The 22,574-nt window shown below is 38.6% G+C and overlaps 2 protein-coding genes and 1 long non-coding RNA gene across 3 annotated transcripts; 1 reads left to right on the forward strand and 2 right to left on the reverse strand.

Moving 5' to 3' along the window:
• Positions 1-1,987: 1,987 nt before the first annotated feature.
• Positions 1,988-15,233, reverse strand: LOC108439876 (integumentary mucin C.1-like). Its single transcript, XM_017718526.1, has 7 exons — positions 15,117-15,233; positions 10,253-10,384; positions 8,893-9,015; positions 8,075-8,227; positions 7,878-7,994; positions 2,972-3,054; positions 1,988-2,621 (listed from the first exon to the last, which is right to left on the reverse strand). The coding sequence occupies exons 1-7, from the start codon at positions 15,178-15,180 to the stop codon at positions 2,526-2,528; spliced, it is 768 nt and encodes a 255-aa protein (XP_017574015.1). The 5' UTR covers positions 15,181-15,233; the 3' UTR covers positions 1,988-2,525.
• Positions 14,333-18,586, forward strand: LOC119261581. The gene is made up of 5 exons (XR_005129060.1): positions 14,333-14,410; positions 15,861-15,908; positions 15,996-16,076; positions 16,189-16,599; positions 16,999-18,586. It is a non-coding gene; the product is annotated as an uncharacterized LOC119261581 (long non-coding RNA).
• A 1,365-nt stretch (positions 18,587-19,951) lies between these two features.
• On the reverse strand, positions 19,952-22,026 carry LOC108439871 (gap junction delta-4 protein-like). The gene is made up of 2 exons (XM_017718521.2): positions 21,963-22,026; positions 19,952-21,066 (listed from the first exon to the last, which is right to left on the reverse strand). The coding sequence occupies exons 1-2, from the start codon at positions 22,024-22,026 to the stop codon at positions 19,952-19,954; spliced, it is 1,179 nt and encodes a 392-aa protein (XP_017574010.2).
• Between the last annotated feature and the right edge of the window lie 548 nt (positions 22,027-22,574).

The following is a 22,574-nucleotide window of genomic DNA, read 5'->3' on the forward strand; positions in this document are numbered from 1 at the left end:
TTTTTTTGTTGTCAGCTGCAAGAGCAGAGCAGCAGAGCAAGCTGTGTCTTTTTAGACTGAATACTCCAACCAGCACAATAACATTTAATTATGTTTAAAATACTAATAACTATTTACATTTAGATGGGAATCATAACTTGATTCCCATTATTACACAGTTTTTCCAGTCATTTTAGAATCTTCTACAACTCTGTCCATCTCTCTGAACACATTTAATGCTTCACAGGTTTTATTTACTGAGTACTGGGAGGCACTACTAATTATCTAAAACCTAGTTCTTAAAAAAAGTAACACTGGACTGGTGTATTCCAATGATTTATACACTTCTTTTCAGCCAAATTGTTTTTATATAATTAAAATGGTGATCCAAAAAGCGATTTCACATTTAGCAGTGTACACATACACATGCAGAAATCTGTTTGAAGCCTACCTTATTTGCCAGGTGTTGTTTGTGGTTATAATAGTTGACAGTACAAGTCCTTAAAGTCAAGGTTACACAATGAATGTTCCACGTGTATTTATTTAAACTAAAAGTCGATTATTATAATACAGTTCTGTTTTCCTCTCACTCAATATCTGAGTCAATATCTCACTCAATATCATCTGAGAGACTGAAGGTCACAGGCACTCAGCCTTGGTTTCGTGCTTGTCCTTTACACACAGAGATTTGTCCAGCTTTTTTCTGAGTTTTTTAATTATATTATGCACTGTAAAATCCTTGTTGAGGAGCACTGGGCCTCATTCACTGATATCTTCCTACGTTTTTTCATAAATTTGTTCTTGATAAATGTCTCATGTCTCTGTCAGTTTCATGATGTTTTCTTAAGCCACAGAACTGTTCTCCCCTTTGTGCTCTTGAGTGTATGGACATTCTGTTCTTACCTAAAAACAAATCCCAAAAAATAAGGAAACGCTGGAGAATGTCAGAATCTGTGTAAAAACTGTAGGCAGGTTTTAAGAAGGCATTTCCTCTTAAGAACGGTCAGGGAATGAGGCCCATTGTTTTTAGTATAGTATAGTTAGACTATAAGTGTTGAGCCACAATCTATCCATGCTCATAAGGGTCTAGAATTTTCCTGGGTCCTTCTTAAACACTCAAGCATGATTACATCACCTCCATTAAAATGTTTTCTGAATATTTATCAACATTCCTAGTCTTAAATGGGAAAAATGCTGGGACAGGCGTCAATTTGAGAACGAGCATGTATTTACAGAAAATAATAAGCCTGATAAAGTGACTCATTAATTATCTTGACTTTGCTTTGTTTTCCTTTTAATATGGGTCAAAGTGGATTTTCGAATCACTTCCTTCTGTTTTTATTTACATTTTATCTACTGTCCCAACATTTTTGGAATCAGGTTTATATTTAATAGCATAGGCATTCAAATGCTTAAATATCAACATTTAAAAGACATATTGTTAAATCAGATCTTTAGTGAACAACATATGTATTCTAAGTGAATTTAATACACCATTATTATTGTATTTAATTTTCAAGAAAGGGGGGACATTCACAGTTAATATATTTTCATTTTGCAAGCTTGTCTTATCTAACTAGCATACAAAACTGATCTGTCTAATACTGTAAAAACGAATCATACAACTGGAATGTGGCATATTATACAGGAATGAGTGTGAACATTTGTAAAGGGAAGCTTAAGTAGAACAGTGAAAAGGCTTGGGAGACAAAGACTCATGTCCACGGCATATAAGAATACCTCTTTTCAGACCTTTTAAGGTAGATAACTTGCCAAAAATGTGAAATAGAAATATATCATAGGTGCATTATTTATCACTTTATTAATTATCAATTTATTAATTAATTTATTAACATCTATACCTAAAGAATAGACACTCTACATACATCTGTTAACAGGAGTTGTAACTTTACACATGATTATCTAATTATTTAGTCATTTACTATCCTATATACATACTAGACAGAATGTAAAGTTCAGAAAATCAGAAAATCGTACAGTTCAGTAATGTAATTAACTGCAATGATTTATTAACATATTGATGCCATACAACACTCACATTTCACATTAATGAAATGGTTTGTTGTAAATGAACAGAAAACACCATGTAAGGCATTTGTAAATATGAATATGCACATCAACAATTACATGAAGGAGAATTGCTAAAGATTTGTATGTTTTCAAATTCTGATTAATTAATGATTAGTTCTCAGCTTTAATGGTCAGTTAATTATTGAAGAAAGTTGTTATACAGTGTTACTAGTTATTGTTGTATGCAAAATGTAAATTGCAAATACGGCAAGTGCTTTCAAACTTTGGATCTATAAAAACCTTTGTTGCCACCTAGTCATTGTTCTCTTTTCAGTGTTGGGTCTGGAAGGTCTGGAGAAAGACTTGTTACAGCTGACAGTGATCCTACAAAAAACGAGCGCATTCAGTTCAGGGGTAGCCTGGCCTTCATGGGAAGGTCATTATTTCATCTGTATAAGTTGGTAGAAAGTGATGAATTGCTCAGCTGATGTTGTCGGCGACGTTTGGTGATGTACTTAGGGGGCTGTTGTTTTCTGTTGGATTCGTAGGATCTTCAGTGTGCAGTCATTACACCCTTTGTTCCTTAACATCCCCTCCAGCTGTTGAGCAAACTGAAATCAGAGGGGAAATATCCATTCATTCATTCATTCATTCATTCATCTGTTCATCTACGCTATGATCTTGATAACAAAGGAAATATGTAAAAAAGGAATGTAACTCCTGTCTAACACTATTATTAATCAAAATTACACATAACTGATCAGTTCTTCTGCTCTTGGAAACACACTATATTTGTCTAGTTCTGCATTCATTCTTTTCTCATTAGGAATGATCAGATTCAGTTCTGACTCTATCAATTAATCTCACTCTTTCTATAAGCAAACAAAACTGGGCCAAACATACTCTTTAGCTGCTTTATGATTGTTCTCTTGATATACAGTGGTCAACAGAGATTACTCACGTTCTGCAAGCTTTCCAGCGTCAACGTTCCATTTGCTGTAGACTGTGCACACACCTTCAGGTCAAGTATAACTTTCTTCATCTCTATATGTGAAACAATGGGATCATTTTTATAACAGGGTGTGTTGACAGGAGTCAACCAGCACATAGCCTGTTCACCATTCTGCCATCAGGCAGGAGATTTCGCAGCATACAGGCTTGAACAACCCACGTGTATGGACAATGTTTCTGTAGTAACATGCATGGATGTTTGTACAGTGCTAGTGGCAGCAAAAACGAAATGTGTAATCATATAAAATAATACAGAATTTACAAGATGCTTACAAAAGACGTTAAGTGATACTTAAGGGAAATTCCACCTCTGCATTTAACCCATCCATGAAGTGAAACACCACATACACACTAGTGAACACACACACTAGGGGGCAGTGAGCACACTTGCCCGAGGCAGTGGGCAGCCCTATCCACGGCGCCCGGGGAGCAGTTGGGGGTTAGGTGTCTTGCTCAAGGACACCTCAGTCATGGACTGTCAGCCCTGGGGATCGAACCAGCAACCTTCCGGTCACAGGGCCAGATCCCTAACCTCCAGCCCACGACTGCCCCACAATCATATATACATATATACATATATCATATTATATATTAAATTATATGATTACACATATCATTATATGAATATCTATATATATATATATTATGTCATTATTTATTTATGTTTGAGCCACACCCAGTTCTAACAGGTGGATAGAATTAAGCTTGTAGGCTTGCAGTCTTGATAGACAATCACTGGCAGTACAATGGGTCACAGTTCAGTGTCTGTAAACATGGCACTGTCGTGGGATGCCACCTCTCCCACAAGTCAGTTTGTGAAATGTCAGTCCTGCTTGATCTGCCCCTGTCAACTATAAGTGCTTTTATTGCAAATTGGAAGAATCTAAAAGCAACAACAGCTTAGCCATGAAGCAGTACACCACACAAACTCACAGAGTGGGGCTGGAGAGTGCTGAAGCACTCTGTTGAATCAGTCCCTAAAGAGTTCCTCTGGAAGCAAAATCAGCAAGAACTGTGCTTTAGGAGCTTCACAAAATGGGATTCCATAGCCGAGCAGTTACACACAAACCTAAGATCAAAATGCACAATGCCAAACGTAGGGGGGAGTGGTGTAAAGCATGCTGCCAGTGGACAGTGGATGATGTGTCACATTCTTCTATCTGGCAGTCTGATTGACAGATTATCTGCCTGACTGCTTTGTGACAACTCTAAAGGTGGAGGATGGATAATGCTATAGGATTGTTTTTCAGTGGTTGGCCTTGGCCTCTTAGATCCAGTGAAGCGAAATCTAATGCTTCAGCAGACCACGACATTATGGACAATTCTATGCCTCCAAATTTGTAGTAGCAGTTTGAGGAAGCAGTTTTTCTGTTCCAGCATGACTGTGCCCTAGCGCACAAAGCAAAGTCTATAAACACATGACTGGGTGAGTTTGGTGTGGAAGAACTTGACTGGCCCGTACAGAGCACTGACTTCAACCCCACTGAAGACCTTTGGCATGAATTAGAATGGAGATTGCGAGCCAGGCCCTCGGATTCATCTTCTGGATGAATGGGCTAAAACTCCCCCAGACACACTCAAAAATCTTGTAAGAGACATCCCAGAAACATTGAAGCTGCTATAGTTGCAAAATGGGGACCAGCTCCATATTAATGCCTATGGATTTAAAATGGGCCCTGCGATGGTCTGGTGACCTGTCCAGGGTGTATCCTGCCTTCCGCCCGAAGACTGCTGGGATAGGCTCCAGCACCCCCCCGCGACCCTGACGGAGAAGCGGATTAGAAAATGGATGGATGGATGGATGGATGGATGGATTTAAAATGGGATGTCATAAAAACTCCTGTAGGTCTAATGTGTAGGTGTCCCAATGTTATTGTCCATGTACTGTACATACATACATACATACATACATACGTACATATACACATACATGCATATACACATACAGTACTATGCAAAACTCCACCTTTCATTTAATCAACTTCCACTCTATAAAGCACACATCATTAATTTCTCAAAGGGATATTTCTGATTTCTATAATATAATGTACTTTCAAAACAAAAGGAAAAGTCAAAGGAAAGTGAGAAAAAAAACAGTTAAAAAAATAATTAAAAGATAAAATGAGACTCCAAACATCTATGCAAGACCAAAGACAACTAAGGGGCCTGCCACTTCAGAGCCGATCTCATCATTATTAAATGTGTTTGGGGTTACGTGGATCATGAGAAGCAGAAAATGCAGCCAACTGCTAACACTGAACTTTGGAGGTGTGTAAAAACATCCCTGCAGATTTATTTGAAAAACTAAAAGGAAGTGTCCTGAAAAAAAAACAGAAGCTGTAATAAAGGCAAAAAGTTGGACACTCTAAATCCTGAGAAAATATATATTCATTTGTTGAGGCTTCTGAGTATGATTTTTCGTTTTTTGTTTTTTTTGTTCCTGACACTGCAAGATTAGTAACTTAAGGGTAAATGAAGTGTGGTCGCTGGTTGCACTGTGCTGTATGTACTGCTGTTGGTAAAATAATAGGCAGGTTAACACTCTCTGTGATTACTACTAAACAATAAAGTGTCCATAAAAATTCTGCATTATTCAACACTTTCAGCAGCTTGAGCCACATGTTGTGTGTCTATCCTAAGATTTTTGCCTTTAGCTTTTGAGCAAGTAAAACAAGCCGTTTAGATGTACCTAGTATTGGGGTTGATAAACACTAATCAAAAGAAGCCTAAGAGAGAACTTCTGTAAATCAAAAAGTAATAACTCTGAATTGCAAGTGTATGCTGCCCTCTGGAGGTGACTCCAAGTTAATGCAGGGCATGTGTGGTTCCTCTGGGGTAAGAAAGGTTTTCATTATTTGTGGCATGAAGAAAACTGTTCAAAATTCTTCTAAACCACTGTAAAATGTTCCTGCATGGATTAGTCTGTATTTTTAAGTACCTTTATTGTCATTATTGTAAATGACATTTTCTTTACCTTTCCCAGTTATCAGTCAGTATAACTTTGTTGATTTACAGTGACCCTTTCTTCTCAGAGGCAAAGTGGACCAAGTGGGCCAGCAAAATGCATATCAGAGCTGCCAAGGCACACCTCATCCCTTTGCAGTAGCCAGCAAACATAGTGCATGTATGGGCCTGTCGCCCAGCAAACATAGTGTTAATAGTGCATAGTGCCAAGCTAATGGAATGAATGCAATGGGGCTTGGTGCAAATCTGATGAGTGAGTGCAATGGGCCTGTGACCCCGACCTGATGAGTGAAAGTAATAGGTCTGTACCTCTGACGTGATGAGTGTATGTGATGGACCCATGGACCCAAGTAGACCTGTGAATGCAATGGGCCCATGGCCTCGAGTTGTGGAGTAAATGCATGGGTCTGTGGCCCTGACTAATGAGTGAATGCAATGAGCCTGAGGCTCAGCATAACGCAAATGCCAGTCACTCTTCATGCTGACAATGTGTACAATGGGCACGAACAAACACAACAGGCTTGAGGATTCAAGATTATGAAAGTACCAGTCACTATTGACTACTGAAATTTATACACTAGGTCCTAGTCTCTGTTGCCTACCCTTCAGCCAACTCCTTCACGATATGTGCTGTGCTCAAAAGTTTTGACTCAATCTTATTAATAATAATTATGAATTATTAAATACTTATTAATTCCCTATGTTTCTCCAACTTCTCTATCCTGTGAAAGTCTTCTCCATTTACATCTTCATATTATTATGGGTTAGGCTGGGCCCCTCCCATCTCAATCCGGCAGGATCAGCAGCGATCTCAACACTACATGACCTGGATAGAGGACAGGGTCTATGCCAAAGACACTAATTTCTACTGAATTATTATTTTTCCACTTGTAAAATCCGATCAGCGATTACATTGTCTTCCTTCACTCCTGCCTCTGGAGTCTTTCTGGCAGAAAGCTGTGTTCAAACCTGTTGAAAGCTGTGTACTGGCTAGTGTTCTTGAGTTATGCTCAAAATGAGCCAAAATTGTCACAGTCACTACTGAATCATTTGGTAAAATCAAGATTGTTGTGACTTTTTTGTTAGTGACAAAATGGAATGTTCAATCATTTTTTAAAATAACATAAACATAATGAAGCAATAGGGTTATTTAAAGCAAAAGGATTTTAGTCTAAAGTCCAATCCAGTTAAAGGTCAGAAATATATTTTCAACTCTGACTTTAAACCAGTTTGGTGGAAAGAGACATATTTTTTATATCATTTGTGTGGGTTTATGTACTAAAACAGAATTACTGTACCTTCTAGACTGATATATGCAAATTACATATGGACTATATCTTTTCCGAAATGTGAGGGACTTTGCATGATATGGTGGTGTTAAGTTGTAAAAGAATGTAATAAATGTTTGGACCCACTGGAAAGTCCTGGCCATTTAAAGATTAAAATTTTAGATAATTTGGAACTATTTGCAGTAATGGAAGACAACAATAATACCTAGTGTTACACTTTATAGAGTATCTGGTGTAGTAAACAGGAAACACTCAAGACCATTTATTTATCAATTACTGATCAACATCTGAAATGCCTTTCAGTAAAATAATTTTTAAAAAGTCCACCAACATTGCATTGTGATGGACCGGCGTCCTGTCCAGGGTCCTCCAGCAACACTACGACCCAGGAGGATATGTGGCTCAAATAATGTGTGTGCTTGTGTGTGTGTGTGTGTCCACCAAGAGCCAGCATATGTCCAAGCTTTTGACTTCATTATATGATTTTCTAGTATATTTCTAGTCTGATCTGTGTTCTTTAGCCTGTGAAGATGTTTCTCCTGAAAGAAATAATTTGATGATATTTGCTCTCCGTAAAATTTGCCTGCATTGTTTACTACTTACCAAGGATGTTCGTTGTGGAAGCAGAAGATCTGTCTGTGACATTCATAGCTGTGGTTTGTGGTCGAGTACTGAAGGTGAGCGCTGGTGTACTCTCTGTTGCACTGACTGATGTATTGTCTAACAGGACAGCACATATTAACATGCTAACAACCGATTCATTAATCAAACAACATTTGTTGTTTAAATTTACAGCTTACCAGGGTTGGTTCTTGTAATCGTAGAAGTCAACGTCGCTGAAGTAGTAGGACTCATAGATGTGATTTCCGGTGAAGGACTGAAGGTGGTCCGTGGGGCAGGTGTTGCTGTACTTGTTGGAGTAATTGAAGTTACTGCTGTACTTGTGGAACTATCTGTAGTTTTTAGGGACAGATTACCTTGCATTAATGAATCACCGGTTAACAACTTAAACTACTAAACAGCTATACTAAAAGTATCAATAGCTGACTACACACCAGTCAAATGACTACATTCTACAACCAGTGTAGTTATTTCAGCTGTTCAAAGTAGTGCTGCTATTGATTCCAACAGCATGTTTTTCCCTATGAAATGTAACATCATTTTGGAATAAATAACTATTAACATTAATACAGTAAAGAGAATATACAAGAGTATAGCCTTTCTTAGAATAACAACACAGGTTTAGTTCCTGACTTCTTGCCGCACTCCAGTCATTGCATGGATTTGTTACATTCCATCAGCAGCACACCCAATTTAACTTTATGAAGGATTGATTTGTTAAACTAGTCATAAATGATAACCGTAAATACTGGACTGCCCCTAGGAGAGCTTTGTAAATGTTTAAGCTAACACACTCACACACATCAAAGGAATGCATTGTTTAGTTTTATTTGCACTAAAGCTAGTGCAATAGATTTATAAATGTGAATGCTGAATAGATTTTCTAGTTAGAGCTCTTTCAGGTGTTGTTGACATAAGCATTCTGTTTATACCCATCTTGAATTACTCAATCCACTAATAATAAAGTTTGCTTTCATTAACATTCATTAATACTTACCAAGGCTGTCTCTTATAATTGTAGATGTCTGAGTTGTGTCAGTGGAATTTCTCGTGAACATGGTTGATGGCTGAGTGCCCGAGACAGTCCATGAAGTAGTATTTGTAGACATTGTTGTACTTGCTAAAGGGAAATTATATTTTAAAGCCTGTGATGTTGTATGTCAGTGACATTTGCAGAATACTGTTGAACCAGCATGTCATTTTGATTGCTAGTGTTAAAGGGGCATTCCAGCCTAAAACTAGAATTTAATATATAGTTTGTTGTGTTATGTGGTTTTATGTAGCACAACATTACATCCCTTAGCCTCACTGGTTGGACAGAATAAATGATTTCATATTGTTTTCACATTTTCATCTCTCAATGTTGTCTCACTATAACATCCAGAATGCAAATACATTGTATAATCATTGGGAATCAATGGTTGTCAACTAATCCTGACTGCTAGCCTAACTGCTATAGGCTAGTTAATTCAGCCAAGGTAGAATGTGTATAAATCTTACATGAACCATCACACAAAATCCTAAAGAAACCAATACAATTTATTCAGTGCAAAATAGACAACACAGACGACTATATACCCTTTCAGCCAGAGGAAAGATATATATATATATATATATATATATATATATATATATATATATATATATATATATATATACACACACACACATATATATATATATATATACATACACATATACACACACACACATATATATATATATATTTACACACACACACACACACACATATATATATATATATATATATATATATATATATATATATATATATATCAAACTATAGAAAGGTATCAATATAGCTAGCTAGTTTTGTAACTTAAGATTTTAGCTTGTATTCTTCATCTAATGTGTCATTTCTATCATTTCAGTAATCTGTTCCCTGCATTGTAATAAATGAAGTCTACTACAGTTATACAGCTCCAGTAAGAGTCCTAGTAGTAATCTGCCTTCCTTCCACATTCACCAGACAATGGAAAGAGTAACTAGACAAATAACATGTCAAAACAGCCTGACCCCAAAAAATCCACCCAAAAGCAAGCTGTACTTTCTCAAAATCACACTGTGGAAAGTACGCCAAGACCAATAGGATGTAAGTAAAGCATGTTTACAACAGATGGTAACACTTTACACTGTGGCCGGAGTGCCCCTTTAAGTTTAAAATAACGTGCAGATAATAGATTTATTTTCTTAAGCTGTCTCCTTAAATATATATTCCATTATTAAAATCAATGTGAGTGAATACAAATGTGTTTTATCTGTTATGCTGCGAGTGAACTTGAATTTAAATGTTTGTGTTATTAAGAACAGATCAGTTTGTAAGTGTTTAGTCTCACGTCCTCCGCAGGTTTGTACGTAGTCCGTGCAGCAGTCCCCAATGCTCAGGCAGGCCTGGTCACAGAAGCAACCTCTCTGGCAGGTGCTATTGATCCCTTGGCAGCACAGTATCGGGGGGCCTGAGCATCCAGCTACAACACACAACACTCATGAAGACAACTATGCACCACTGAAAGGAACACTAGGGCTTATTGTTCAGATTGAGATATGACTTGTGTTCCTTAAAAGGTTAACCAAGAAATCCAAAACAGTGCATGAAAGCTCATGTTAATAGATACCAACGTTCTTATAGCACAAACAATTTTAGTTGTGGTCTTAAAGTCTTATGACTGAGAGACTTTGCGCCGCGGTGGAATAGTTTGACTGTGTCAGAGGCAGATAGACTTTTACACTGCCACGGAGAGTTTGTGAGGACTACGAACCATGTGCTTAAGTTTGCAAAAGCTACTATTTAAATTAAACTACTACTACTACTACTACTACTATTACTATTAATAATAATAATAACAACAACAACAGCAACAACAACAATAATAATAATAGTTTATTATTTAATAACATTTGCTGTGATTTTTCTATTGCAATGTAATCATTTCTTGTTGTTCCCAATTTCTGTGATGGAAAAATGCAAATCTGTGTCTAATATTTCTATGTCTAACATTAGAATCACTGCACATTATCGTCTGACGTTTGAGATATGATTCAAACATGTCCAGTCGCAGTCCAAAACCATCAGCAGGAGAAGGTCTCAAAGGAGAAAAAGTGGAAGGGGACTTTGTACATTTTAGAACACATCTCAGAATTGCTTATGTATGCAAGAACAAACTGAACTTGACATTATCTCCTTACATAGTATTGCTATTAAAATACTCAATGAGTTGCTACCTTGCCTTAGGCAGGCAGACCAAGTTAGGATGGAGGATGGCCTGAAGCTGGGCAGTCCTGAAGAACAGGAAAGGATAGGGGAGGATGCGGGTGCAAGAGTTGTGTAACAACTGCCGTACATGTATTTCTGTGTGAGTTTAATAAACTAGGAGATTAGAGAGAATACACTGACTCTGTGTGTTTGTTCTCTTGACTTCCTCATTTTTAACAACACTAGTGTATTTTTTGGGTATGTGTGTAAGGTGTGGGGGAGGGGGGGGGATTATTTCCATAAAGTGCATTTTGATCGGAAAATAAAACAATAGTAGTAAACCCACAAACCCAGTCTTGTTTCCAGTCATTTCCATTTGGTCATATGTCACAGCACAATACAGTGACTGTCATTGACAGAGACAGGTGTTCACTTCAGATTACTCATATTTCTGTGGAGTAGCATTTTTGTGCTTCGTCTGTGTGGGCAGAATCTTAAACAATGAAGCGACATGTCTCCATCTAGACAATAGGTGTCGGGTATCATCTGTTTCTGCATGTTGTGTCTCAACATTTTTGTTAATGTTGTTGCCATATTGTTGGAAGTACTGATACATTCATCAGTTATGAATAATTAGAGGACCTGAATGGTGTGTGTCTAGAATGTGTCATAAGGTACATCATGTCTTTTTATTTATAAGACTTGCTTGTTTTCTTTTTTATGGTGCTAGCATTCATTCCTAGCATTCATTGATTATGTAAATAGATGGCTTTAATGATATAAAGTTTCCAAGAAAGTAATTTGTAGATTATGGTTGGTTTTTTGAGTTACTGTTGCCTTTCTATCATCTCGAACCAGTCTGCCCATTTGTTCTTGTGCACAAAAATGTGCTTGCGGTTCTGATACACTATAAGAAAAAAGAAAAAAGATGGAATAAAGAAGCTCACGCTAACCCCTAATAATCTTATTACACATTAAGGCTTATTTTTCTGCAACAAAAGTGATTTTACAATGCAAACTAGCTGAGCTTAGGTTATAGAAATGTGTAATAACACTTTGGACCACTAGCTACAGTGGATTAGAAAACAATGACATTTTTATGGTCACAAGCAAAAGTGAAAACGGAGTCAAATGCCACTGCATTTCATCTAAATCACATACCTGTAAAGGGGCATGAGGGAGGTCAAAGCTCACACAGGAGTTGACCCCATATATAGATTAAGATGCAGAAACTATGGAACGACTCATTTCTAGTAATTAGGCCACAATGCACTACAGCACTACAGAGGCAATGGTAACTAAAACCAATGCAGAACCTTCAAAAGTGCTACAAGAACCTATTTACTTCAAATCCATCCACATGGTCACTCCCTCATTGAAACAGATTGAAATGGAACCGTCTCCAGATCTTTACTACTGGCATACTGTAATACTAGAACAGCTGGTGCAACCTTACACATAGTTTGGAAGGGTCATGCTATCAATTATCTTTGGCCAAATGCTACGGCTGTGATATCTGATGCCACAGGCACTCGTCCGAAGGCCTCTTGCTAATCTACTACCTTTCGTATCTCTAATCAGAAAGGGGAAGAGTAGGCTAAAGCTACATTCAAGTAAAAGTATCGTTTCTTCATTGAAAAAGGATCAAATTACACAATTCTTAAACAGTGAGTTCATTACAGAACTGCTGCAGCGGTTCTAAGCACATCCAGCACCTAGCAGCACAGGAACTAAAGCTACTGACGCTCTATTCTGACCTCTCACATCAACAAGGCATTTTCATCTACAAAACTGCCGCTCACTGGATATTTTCTCTTTTTCGGACCGTTCTCTGTAAACTGTAGATGGTTGTGCATGAAAATCCCAGTAGATCAGCAGTTTCTGAAATACTCAGACCAGCCCGTCTGGCACCAACAACCACACCATGTTCAAAGTCACTTAAATCACCTTTCTTCTCCATTCTGATGCTCAGTCTGCACTTCAGCAAGCTGTCTTGACCACCTCTACATGCCTAAATGCACTGAGTTACGGCCATGTGATTGGCTGATTAGCTATTTGTGTTAACAAGCAACTGAACAGGTGTACCTAATAAAGTGGGCAGTGAGTGTATGTTTGCTTGGCTTTCAAAGCAATTCTTTCATGTGGTCAGTGTCACATGTGGGACAGACATATTCTGAGAAAAAAAATACATTTGCTAATCAATTACAGTATTTATTTAATGATCTTTTACCATTCAAACAGTGCAGTTTAAACTGACGATGTAAATTTGTAATTCGGTCATTTTTTTAATCATAGGTGTGAGACATGAATAAACCTTGTATTCTGACCCAAATTATGCTTCATATATTTCATCATTAGACTTAGCATATAATATGTGAAAGTGTGCTATGACACTACTAAACTATTCTCTATGCTTCATGTTAAAAATACAGCATGACATATATCCAAAAATCCAGTGCCTGTAGTTGCAGAGACACCAAATTCATTCCTTGCAACGAATGGAAATGGAATACTTCTCCAACAAAAATTACAAATAATAATAATAATAAAAACAGAAATTATACAAATTATATTCATCATTATGTTCTCAGCCCAACCTTAGATCACTTGCTAAAGGATGGAGGTTACATACATGTGCAAAAGTCTTCAGCCTTTATTTAAAACCAATTTTCTTGACAATAAGTATGTTTTTATAAATATCATCAGAGTAGATGCTCTGATAAATATAAATACACACACATTTTCTAAGCCGCTTCTCCCTCAGGGTCATCGGGCAGAAGGCAGGATACACCCTGGACAGGTCACCCGTCCATCGCAGGACAGACAGACACATGCATACACACACACAGTCACATCTAAGGGCAACCTAGCATGTCCAATTGGCCTGACTGCATGTCTTTGGACTGTGGGATGAAACATACGTGGACACAGGGAAAACACACACACAGAAAGGCCTCTGGTCATCCAACCGGGGAACCGAACCCAGGCCCTTCTTACTGTGAGGGGACAGCGCTACCACCATGCCACCATGACACTCCAACATAAATAGAGTAAAACCTAATAATAATTTTGTGTTTTTAAAAGAAAAAAGTCATTGATCTCTTTTGAGCCTGTATGAAGAGTAAAGTTGTCACGCATTCAGCTCGTCGAGTGAACTCCAACTCCCAGAACACCCTGGGAGATCATGTGACTCCGGACTCAGGCACGCGCACCTATCTGCGCTCACAATCGCCAGACTTTTGAGGAATGTCACCTGTGAGCTGAGCATTTAAGCCCAGCTCTGACACTCAGTCAGTGCGAGGTATTGTTTTCTCTAAAACTTACTGAGCGCATTCTTCTTGTTGTTGCTTGTCTTACCGTGTTTTTCGACTACGTCTGTTGCCTCTCCCTTTTGGTAGTTTTGCTGATGGTGTGGAGTTGTTATCGGACTTTTGGGCTGTACTTTGACTACTCCTTTGTGTTTTGCCCCTTTATGTTTCTTTGGCTGCTAGCTAGACGAATAAATAGTGTAACCTTTCACCCGCGAGCGTCTGGGCTTCAGTCACATCGTAACAAAGGTTTGGTTGCAGATTTCTCCTGGATGTCGCAAGTAATTGTATTCATTCAAATCCATCAAAAGCATTCCTTATTAAATTTAATATATTATAGTTAAACCTGCCCTGCGATGGACTGGCGACCTGTCCAGGGTGTATCCTGCCTTTCGCCCGAAGACTGCTGGGATAGGCTCCAGCACCCCCCCCCCCCCATCCCGCGACCCTGACGGAGAAGCGGCTTAGAAAATGGATGGATGGATGGATAGTTAAACCTTCAGTCAGGCCGTTTGGACGCGCTAAGTTGACTAGGACATCAGATAACCTCTTCATTGCGTTTACTGATCTATCATCTATCATCAAGCCACTTAATTCTGCAGTGAAAATGGATGCTGGCAGTATTTAAAATTATTTCTTTATCAAAATACAATTTATGTAATTTATATAATTTATGTCTGGATCAGCAGGTGCCTTTACCTGATGTCTGGTTGTCTTCTTTGAATAGAAGCAGCAGAAGAATCCCAAAATATATGACTCTCATCTTCTTAACCAGCAAACGACACAACCAGATAAGTGCCTAAATGTGTGTGTCAACTCAAGTTCACAGCTCAGAGCATTATCAGAAGCACAGGCTTTTTATTCTTCTTCATATGAGTCATCATTCAAATTTTCCATCTCATGACTGCGGTCTTGCAGACACCTAATGTTTAATAACCTGGTGCCAGGAGTGAAACACTTGAACTCACAGCAAAGGTAAAAATGCAGAAGGAAATACTCTAAACGTTTTTCCTCGTAGCAACTAACTCCAACAGAATACCCAAGGGCATCTTCAATTACAATGCAGAGTGAACAAGCATTTTTTTCTTAAATGTTCTCATGTAGGTACACAAATATTGTAAAATTCCAAAGGTTACAAAAAATCTATACTGATTAAATGTCAACTGCCTTTCACCGTACATTCGGATTAATCATTGCATTCTTCATGTTTAGGGGAAAGGCTTCATGGTATTCTTTAAACCCACTTTGACTGAGAGCACAAATGTATTTTATGAACTAACTAATATGATGACATTTATTGTGTATGTACAGGTATATGTAACAAAGTAAATGCTCCATCTTGTTACTGAGAGATGTATCTATACATACATCCATATTTTCTGCAGCCTCTGTTTATTTTACAGTCTTTTCATTTTAACCTTGTGGTGGTCACTGATTTTACAGCTTCCTCCCCAGCACTTTGCAACTGTCGCTGCTGTGGCCTGCATCAAGGTACAGCTATAATCTCACTTGGACTATAAGACTTTTGCTTCCAGATTGCACTATTTATTTTCATCAACATCTCATCTTCTCATTCAGCGCTTTGGAACATCGATCAGTGAGGCGTCCATCTACCTTCGCACTGAATCAGTGGAGACATCACTGCAGAATGTTACACTGGTTGGTATTTCCTTGTGTATTTCTGCAGTTACAGTTAATAGATTGTAACATAGTCTTTCTGTAAAATTGTGCCCAAAATAATTTTATACATTATACTTTATGTGTTTTGCAGCAAACCAAAGTGTGGAAGACCCTGAAGATGGTGTCCATTGATTCAGATGGCTGTTTCAGGACCCATCAATCCAGCAGCACAAGGATCCTCGAGACGCCGGCGCCGTTCATGGTTTCCAGCAAACCAAAAAGACCCCCACCAGGCTTTTAATCACAGACACTATACACTTTGATTTCACACAATTTTATCTTGTTATTACAAGTTTTGTAAAATAAATTATATTTCTAACATTCTAACTATGAGTGTGTGTGTGTGTGTGTGTGTGTGTGTGTGTGTGTGTGTGTGTGTGTGTGTGTGTGTGTGTGTTTTTCAGATGCAGGTTTCTGTGTACTCAGATGAGCCCCTGGAAGTTTACATCTCAGATCGTGACTGTGGAGCATCATACCTACCCCTCACCAGACTGGAGACATGGTAGAAAATAATTATATTTTAAAAGGAAATTTTTGCATAATTGAATCATTGCAGTGTGAAGAGTCATTCAGAGTGGTTTGATTGATTGGTGGTGACCAGGGCCTATGTTCTCTATCGTGCAAATACAGGCATTTTATCAACTTTTCAAAATGACTAGAAAACCTACACGTTTTAAACCTCTCTTTGATCACATCTTAACAATCTAAATTTTAAATAATTGGTGGAATTCTTTTTAGTTTCAGTTCAGAGACATGCACAAATGTGGGTTCTGTCCTTTCCTGTTTATCTTTTAATATTCCCAAATTTGTGATCTCCTAACACGTTTATCAGATTTAATTTAACCTTGTTTAGAATATCTTAATTTGGCTTTTTCTTTCTTTCTCACTGTCCTTCATGCAGGGTTCCAGTGCCGCATTCTTCCTGGATTAGAGACTCTAGACAGCAGTGATTCCTGAATGTTATCAAGACACTGTAGACAAGAGGACTGTCCAGTTTCTGGATCAGATCAGAAGATGTTCGTCAAAGGAAGCCTTGAGAGGAAGTACAGCAGGACCAGTCAACACATCAGGACTCATGAAGAGAAGATCTGTGCCATCTAATCATCACAGTTCAAGCCATAATTAATGTTGTCATCATTGTCAGTACCGTTGCTGCCATTGGTGATTTGACTGTAAAGAAGACTAGTTTCTCACCATCCATGATACATCACCATCACTGGACTTTGCCTTCAGCATTTATTTTCTTCAGCAGTAGCATCACCACTGCCTTCATCATCACAATCTTAGCCACGGACCCAAGATCATCAGAGACATCAGGACTCACGAAGAGGAGATCAGTGCCGTCATCACAGTTCAAGTCATCGTCAGTGTCGTCATCAGTATTATCGTTATCATCACTGTGTTTTAGACTGTGAGGAAGACTGAACAGACTCACCAGTCATCAGTCATGAACCATCACTGGACATTGTCATCATCAGATTTTTGTTTTCATCAGCAGGAGCAGCATCACCACCAACATCATCCTCATCTAGATCTCAGTTATCATCATCAGCTTAGCCATGGACAGAGTCAGAAGATGTTAATTCATTTCATCATCACACAACAAGCTGTCAACCAGCTCAGTGTTCTAGGAGTGAATCTGCTTTTTGTAATATACTTGGACTCTTTACTGAGATCCCACTAGAAGGCTTCCCAGCCTGGGTTCTAGACTGTTGGCTGTAGTTACAGTTCTGCTATTTGTCTATAACTAACAGTCTGGCACCCATGCTCGGACTAATCATCATTCAGATGAGATTTTGACTTTGATAAGTAACAAAATTTAAGATCATATTTATTTACTGGCAACCATAAATAGTGCAATGTTTCAGCAGCCTATAAATAACCTTTAATTCATTGATGTGGATTGTTGTGTAAATCGTATTTGCACCATATTTATTATTATTATTTATTATATATTATATAAATTATATATTATTTGAAACATTATCTATAAAAAGGATGTAAAGCACATTTTTTAATTTCATAACTGCTGTAAAGATATGAATTAATTTTAAACAAGATTATCTTTTTTTTTTCAACAAGACATTGTCAGGTGGTGCAGATAATATTTAATCAAATTTACTACTGCTTACAACATGTATGAAGGCGATTTTGTACTCAGACACCAGTTTCTAACTTTGTTCTTAAACTGGTGTTTATGATGAGCAACTTCTAACTGTCTTACAGTTTGCAAGCCTCAGGTCTAACTGTGTTAACTCTACATACCTGTGTAGTGACATTTTACATGTCCCTGCATTGAATGCAGTTTGAAGAAGAAATAATACCAGAAAACAGGACATTATGTAGATGATAATGTAGTTCCAGTTTAAGATTAAACATGTAAATAAGGTATGTCCATGCCATTTAACTAAACTGTTTTTTATTGAGTTTAGGTAGCTTATCAGTGTAATTTGAAGCAAATTAAAGATTTTGGCATGTATTTATAAAAATGTTTTAGGTGACTGTTTACTTCCAGTGTTAGCACAATTAGCATAGCAGTTCTAGGGTCTTTATCAGTTTGCTGTTACTTTGGGACCTCATAACTTTTTAAAAAATGATTTCCTCTGAAAAGACTATAGACTATGCAGAAAGCACCTGTGTCAAGCTTATTTTTATTTTCCAGTGCTGAGTCTTTTAATTGTTTGTGGTTAAATCCTGTGTTAGGAGTGTGCTTTTGTTATAGGTATTTTACCAGTACTTTAACTTGATTAACAAGTTGTTATCTGTACTTATTGTCCATTTATTCCAATTATGAATGAAAAGTGTTTTATTACAATACCAATATGAAATCTACATTTGTCCAGAAATTCCTAGAAATAGAAGTTTAGTTCTTGATATTCTTACACTTAATGACCACTTTATTAGGAGCACTTACACTGTAGCTCTGTGCTGGCGTTGAGTTAGAGACTGCAGCCCTTCTGCTGATGCACAATTTGTTTTAGCCTTCCTCTAGCCTTTTTGAATGATCAATTGCCTTTGGCTGGATATTTTTGGGTGGAAGATAAAACTCAGTGTAGCAATGTTTAAAAGGAAATAATATTTCAACAGTGGGCCTGTGGTCAGAAACTGACCATTAAGAAATAGGGAAGAGTATGCCTGAGAAATTGTGCAACAATATTCCATTGCAATTGTCTTCTTTAAGTTAAATTGACTCCATATGCCCATAAAGCCTTTACTTTTCACATTTTTTTTACATTTTGAGATTGTCAGTTTGTGTTGTGTTTAGATTGTAGCCAAGCTTTTGAATAGCTGCTTATCCTTCTGAGTCGTGGGGGAGCTGGAGCCTGTCCCAGCAGTCAATGGGCAGAAGGGAGGAAACACTCTGGACAGGTTGTAACAGGGAGCGAGGTAGCGGACGCACGTGCTGAGATAAGCGAGATTTAATAAGGGCAAATCCAACATCAGGGTCGAGACAGTCCAGGGTCATAGAGCCAACACGGATAGATCGAGGGGCAGATATAACATAAACCAGAATAAACACAGAGATGCAAACACAGGGCTTAAATACACAGGGATAACTAGGGTCAGGTGAAAACAATCAGGGGCAGAGTCACCAAACAGGAGGCATGACTAAAACCAAAACAAACGCACATGGAAGACCAAAACAAAGGAGCACATGGAGTAGTGGGAGGAGCCAACCGTGACACAGGTAATTTTTGAAGAGCTATGGAAAGAAATCAGTCTAGAAGATAGCTGCTACTACAATATTAGCTATGCAACGTTTAGCCCATTTTTATGGACAACAGCATGTGTAGAGTGTCAGAAACCACATAAGTGCACCAATTATTCCCAACTATTGCTTTACTTTGATTCTCTCACACCCACGCTTTCCTGTCCTGACTTTCACTGCTGTCTGAAGTGTGTTCTGTCATTGTGGGAACAGGTGTGTACTGTCTAGCTTGCCATACATGTTTAGGGGCAGGGCTCCATGGCGCCGCCTTTGCCGAGTTTGACGCTAACGGGGCTTTAACCCCGACGTTTTTTGCATAGCGGCCCTTCCACTGCCTCAGCCTCTCTGCTGAGCACAGTACTACTTCACTGCCCTCCTGTTCAGAAGCTTCCTCAGGAGTGAGCGTATGTGAGCATGAAGGTGTGTGTGCTCGTCCTGCCTCACTCCATGGCGAAAGACTGGATTTTGGGGTCAGCGATGGAGTCAAAATGGGGTCATCGCTAGGTTTTCTCTTCTTGAAGGGAAAGGGGGTAGAGCTTGGAGATGAAGGCACTTTCTCATTGTTTTCTTTGCTAAAAAAATCTCTCTTCTGTCCCTCATTGCTCTTCATCTTTCCTTCATTCTCCTCTTCAGCCTTCCTCTTTCTGTGTTGGATAGAGCCTCTCAACACAAGCCACATTTCAGCAATGCTGAGGATCACAGACAGGACTATGTTACCCATCATCCATTGCAGCAGGAACGCTTTCTCAGTGGGTCTGGAAGTGAAGCACTCCACTGCAGGACTGCATGGCGGCTGCAAACACAGGAAGTCCCGCCTCACGGAAAACCCAAACAGGATGTAATGGCCTACACCAAATGCTAGCTCCAGGAAAACACGCAGAATAAGATGTAACAAGTATTGTCCTGTAAAACGTCCCGCAAAACCTTCACCAGTGCTGAGTTTAGTTCCTCCTACATTAGGTTTTTGAAGCTTGAGTGGAAGTGTGGGCTCCTGCGTGAAGTACCGGCAAGTGAGGGCAGTTAGCACTCGGTGTGTGTGGTGTGTGACATACAGAATGGTGGGCAAACACACAAACATTAAATGTAGAAAGCCAAGGCGACACAGGGAGAGGGGTGCAAACACATCGAAACACACACTGGCGCAGCCTGGGTGGATGGTGTTGCACACAAAACGATCTCCCTCGTCCCAGAAGAGAGGAAAGCCAGCGAAAAGAAGAACGAAGACTCGTAGAAGGATGAATGCCGCCAGCCACAGCTTACCTGAAGAGGAATACACATAGACAGACAAATCAGTTGATTCTGTTAGTCATCCTCTAAAACAAGGTCAAACTCAGTTCCTGGCAGGTCACAGCTTTTAACACACTGAATTCAACTGAATTCAGTCTAACCCCTTGAATATCAGGCTAATTACAACCTAAGGCATATATATATATTTTGTTATTACCTGATATTATTACTAAAGGGCTAATGTGGTGGAACACTGAAGTCAGGACTTCAGTCAGACATGTTTTAGACTTCATTTCAAATCTGCAACACATCATATTTGTCAGGATTTACCCATCAATATACAATATCAGTTTAAAGTCATTACAATGTAATGTTTCAAACAGATGGTATTATTTGAGTAGTCCAGAAATAAAAACCTCTGAGTAAAGTTTCTTTCACACAGATTTCTCCGCTGATAGATTGATTACACACATCTGCACATGAATTGCAACAATAAAGATTATTTCAATGTTTGGCTACTTTTCTTATGGCAAGAGTCCACTGACAATCACAGACAAACATGCAAGTAACAAGTTGTTACTTGTCCTTATACTGTCCAGAAAAAGAAGTGACAAGCACCAAATGAACCAAATTAAACGGAGAGAGAGCATTCTAGGTTCTTTTAACAGTCAAACACAGGTGTGCCATGTCAGCCAGATGTTTGTTTTTTTTCTTGCCTTTACAGTGGTGTTGCAGAGCTTGGGTTCACCGATGGGATCATTAGCTCAGAGGTGTATAAAGGCATTTTGGATGCAAACCTCTAGAAGTTTGCAAAGAAACAGCTCAAATGCTAAAAATCTAATTTGTTTAATAAATGAGTAAAAGATGTTTTAAAGAATTGTCGTAAGGTTTGTGGTAGTTTGTGTGGTGTACGAGAAAAAGTGACTCACCTATAAATGGTATGGTTTGGTTTAAGCTGATGTAGAGGACCTCCACTGCATTCACTTTTTCCATACTGACACCAAAGCTGTGGTCCCAAAATGTTGTGTCCACTGCATTCAGAGTCTTTCTACGGTTCTTATTTGTTTTATTTTCCTTCCTCTCTTGTCCCTCTCTCTTTCTGTTTCTATCCCTCCATTCTCATGGTTTGCGTATCTTCCCTCTGTCTCTCTGTAAATCAGTAAGGAGATACAGTGGTCTAGTGCGTGAGTGTGAGGGTCTATTCTTACCTCAGACCCCAGAGAGGACTTGTTAATGTCAGTAACCTGCCATTGTCTACATACTTCAACACACACACAAACATGGTTGGAGCTGCAGTACCAGGTTGGTCAGGAGATGCAAAGGACAAATGCAAACATGTTTGCACAGTGTTGCCAGGCGTCGCTTGTAAGACATATTTGACTCCAAGACACTTAAATAGTTAAATGACATCAGCAAAATAATTGGAAATGAACTGTCCAGTACGCAGTGCGTTGCTGTGTTGGGCATGTGTTCTCCTGAGTCACTGTGCGTGAGGTTAGAATATGACCTTTGATCTTTGACTTTAAAGTTGCATTCAGTGG

This window comes from Pygocentrus nattereri, chromosome 19, assembly GCF_015220715.1.
Source record: "Pygocentrus nattereri isolate fPygNat1 chromosome 19, fPygNat1.pri, whole genome shotgun sequence".
NCBI classification, from domain to species: domain Eukaryota; kingdom Metazoa; phylum Chordata; class Actinopteri; order Characiformes; family Serrasalmidae; genus Pygocentrus; species Pygocentrus nattereri.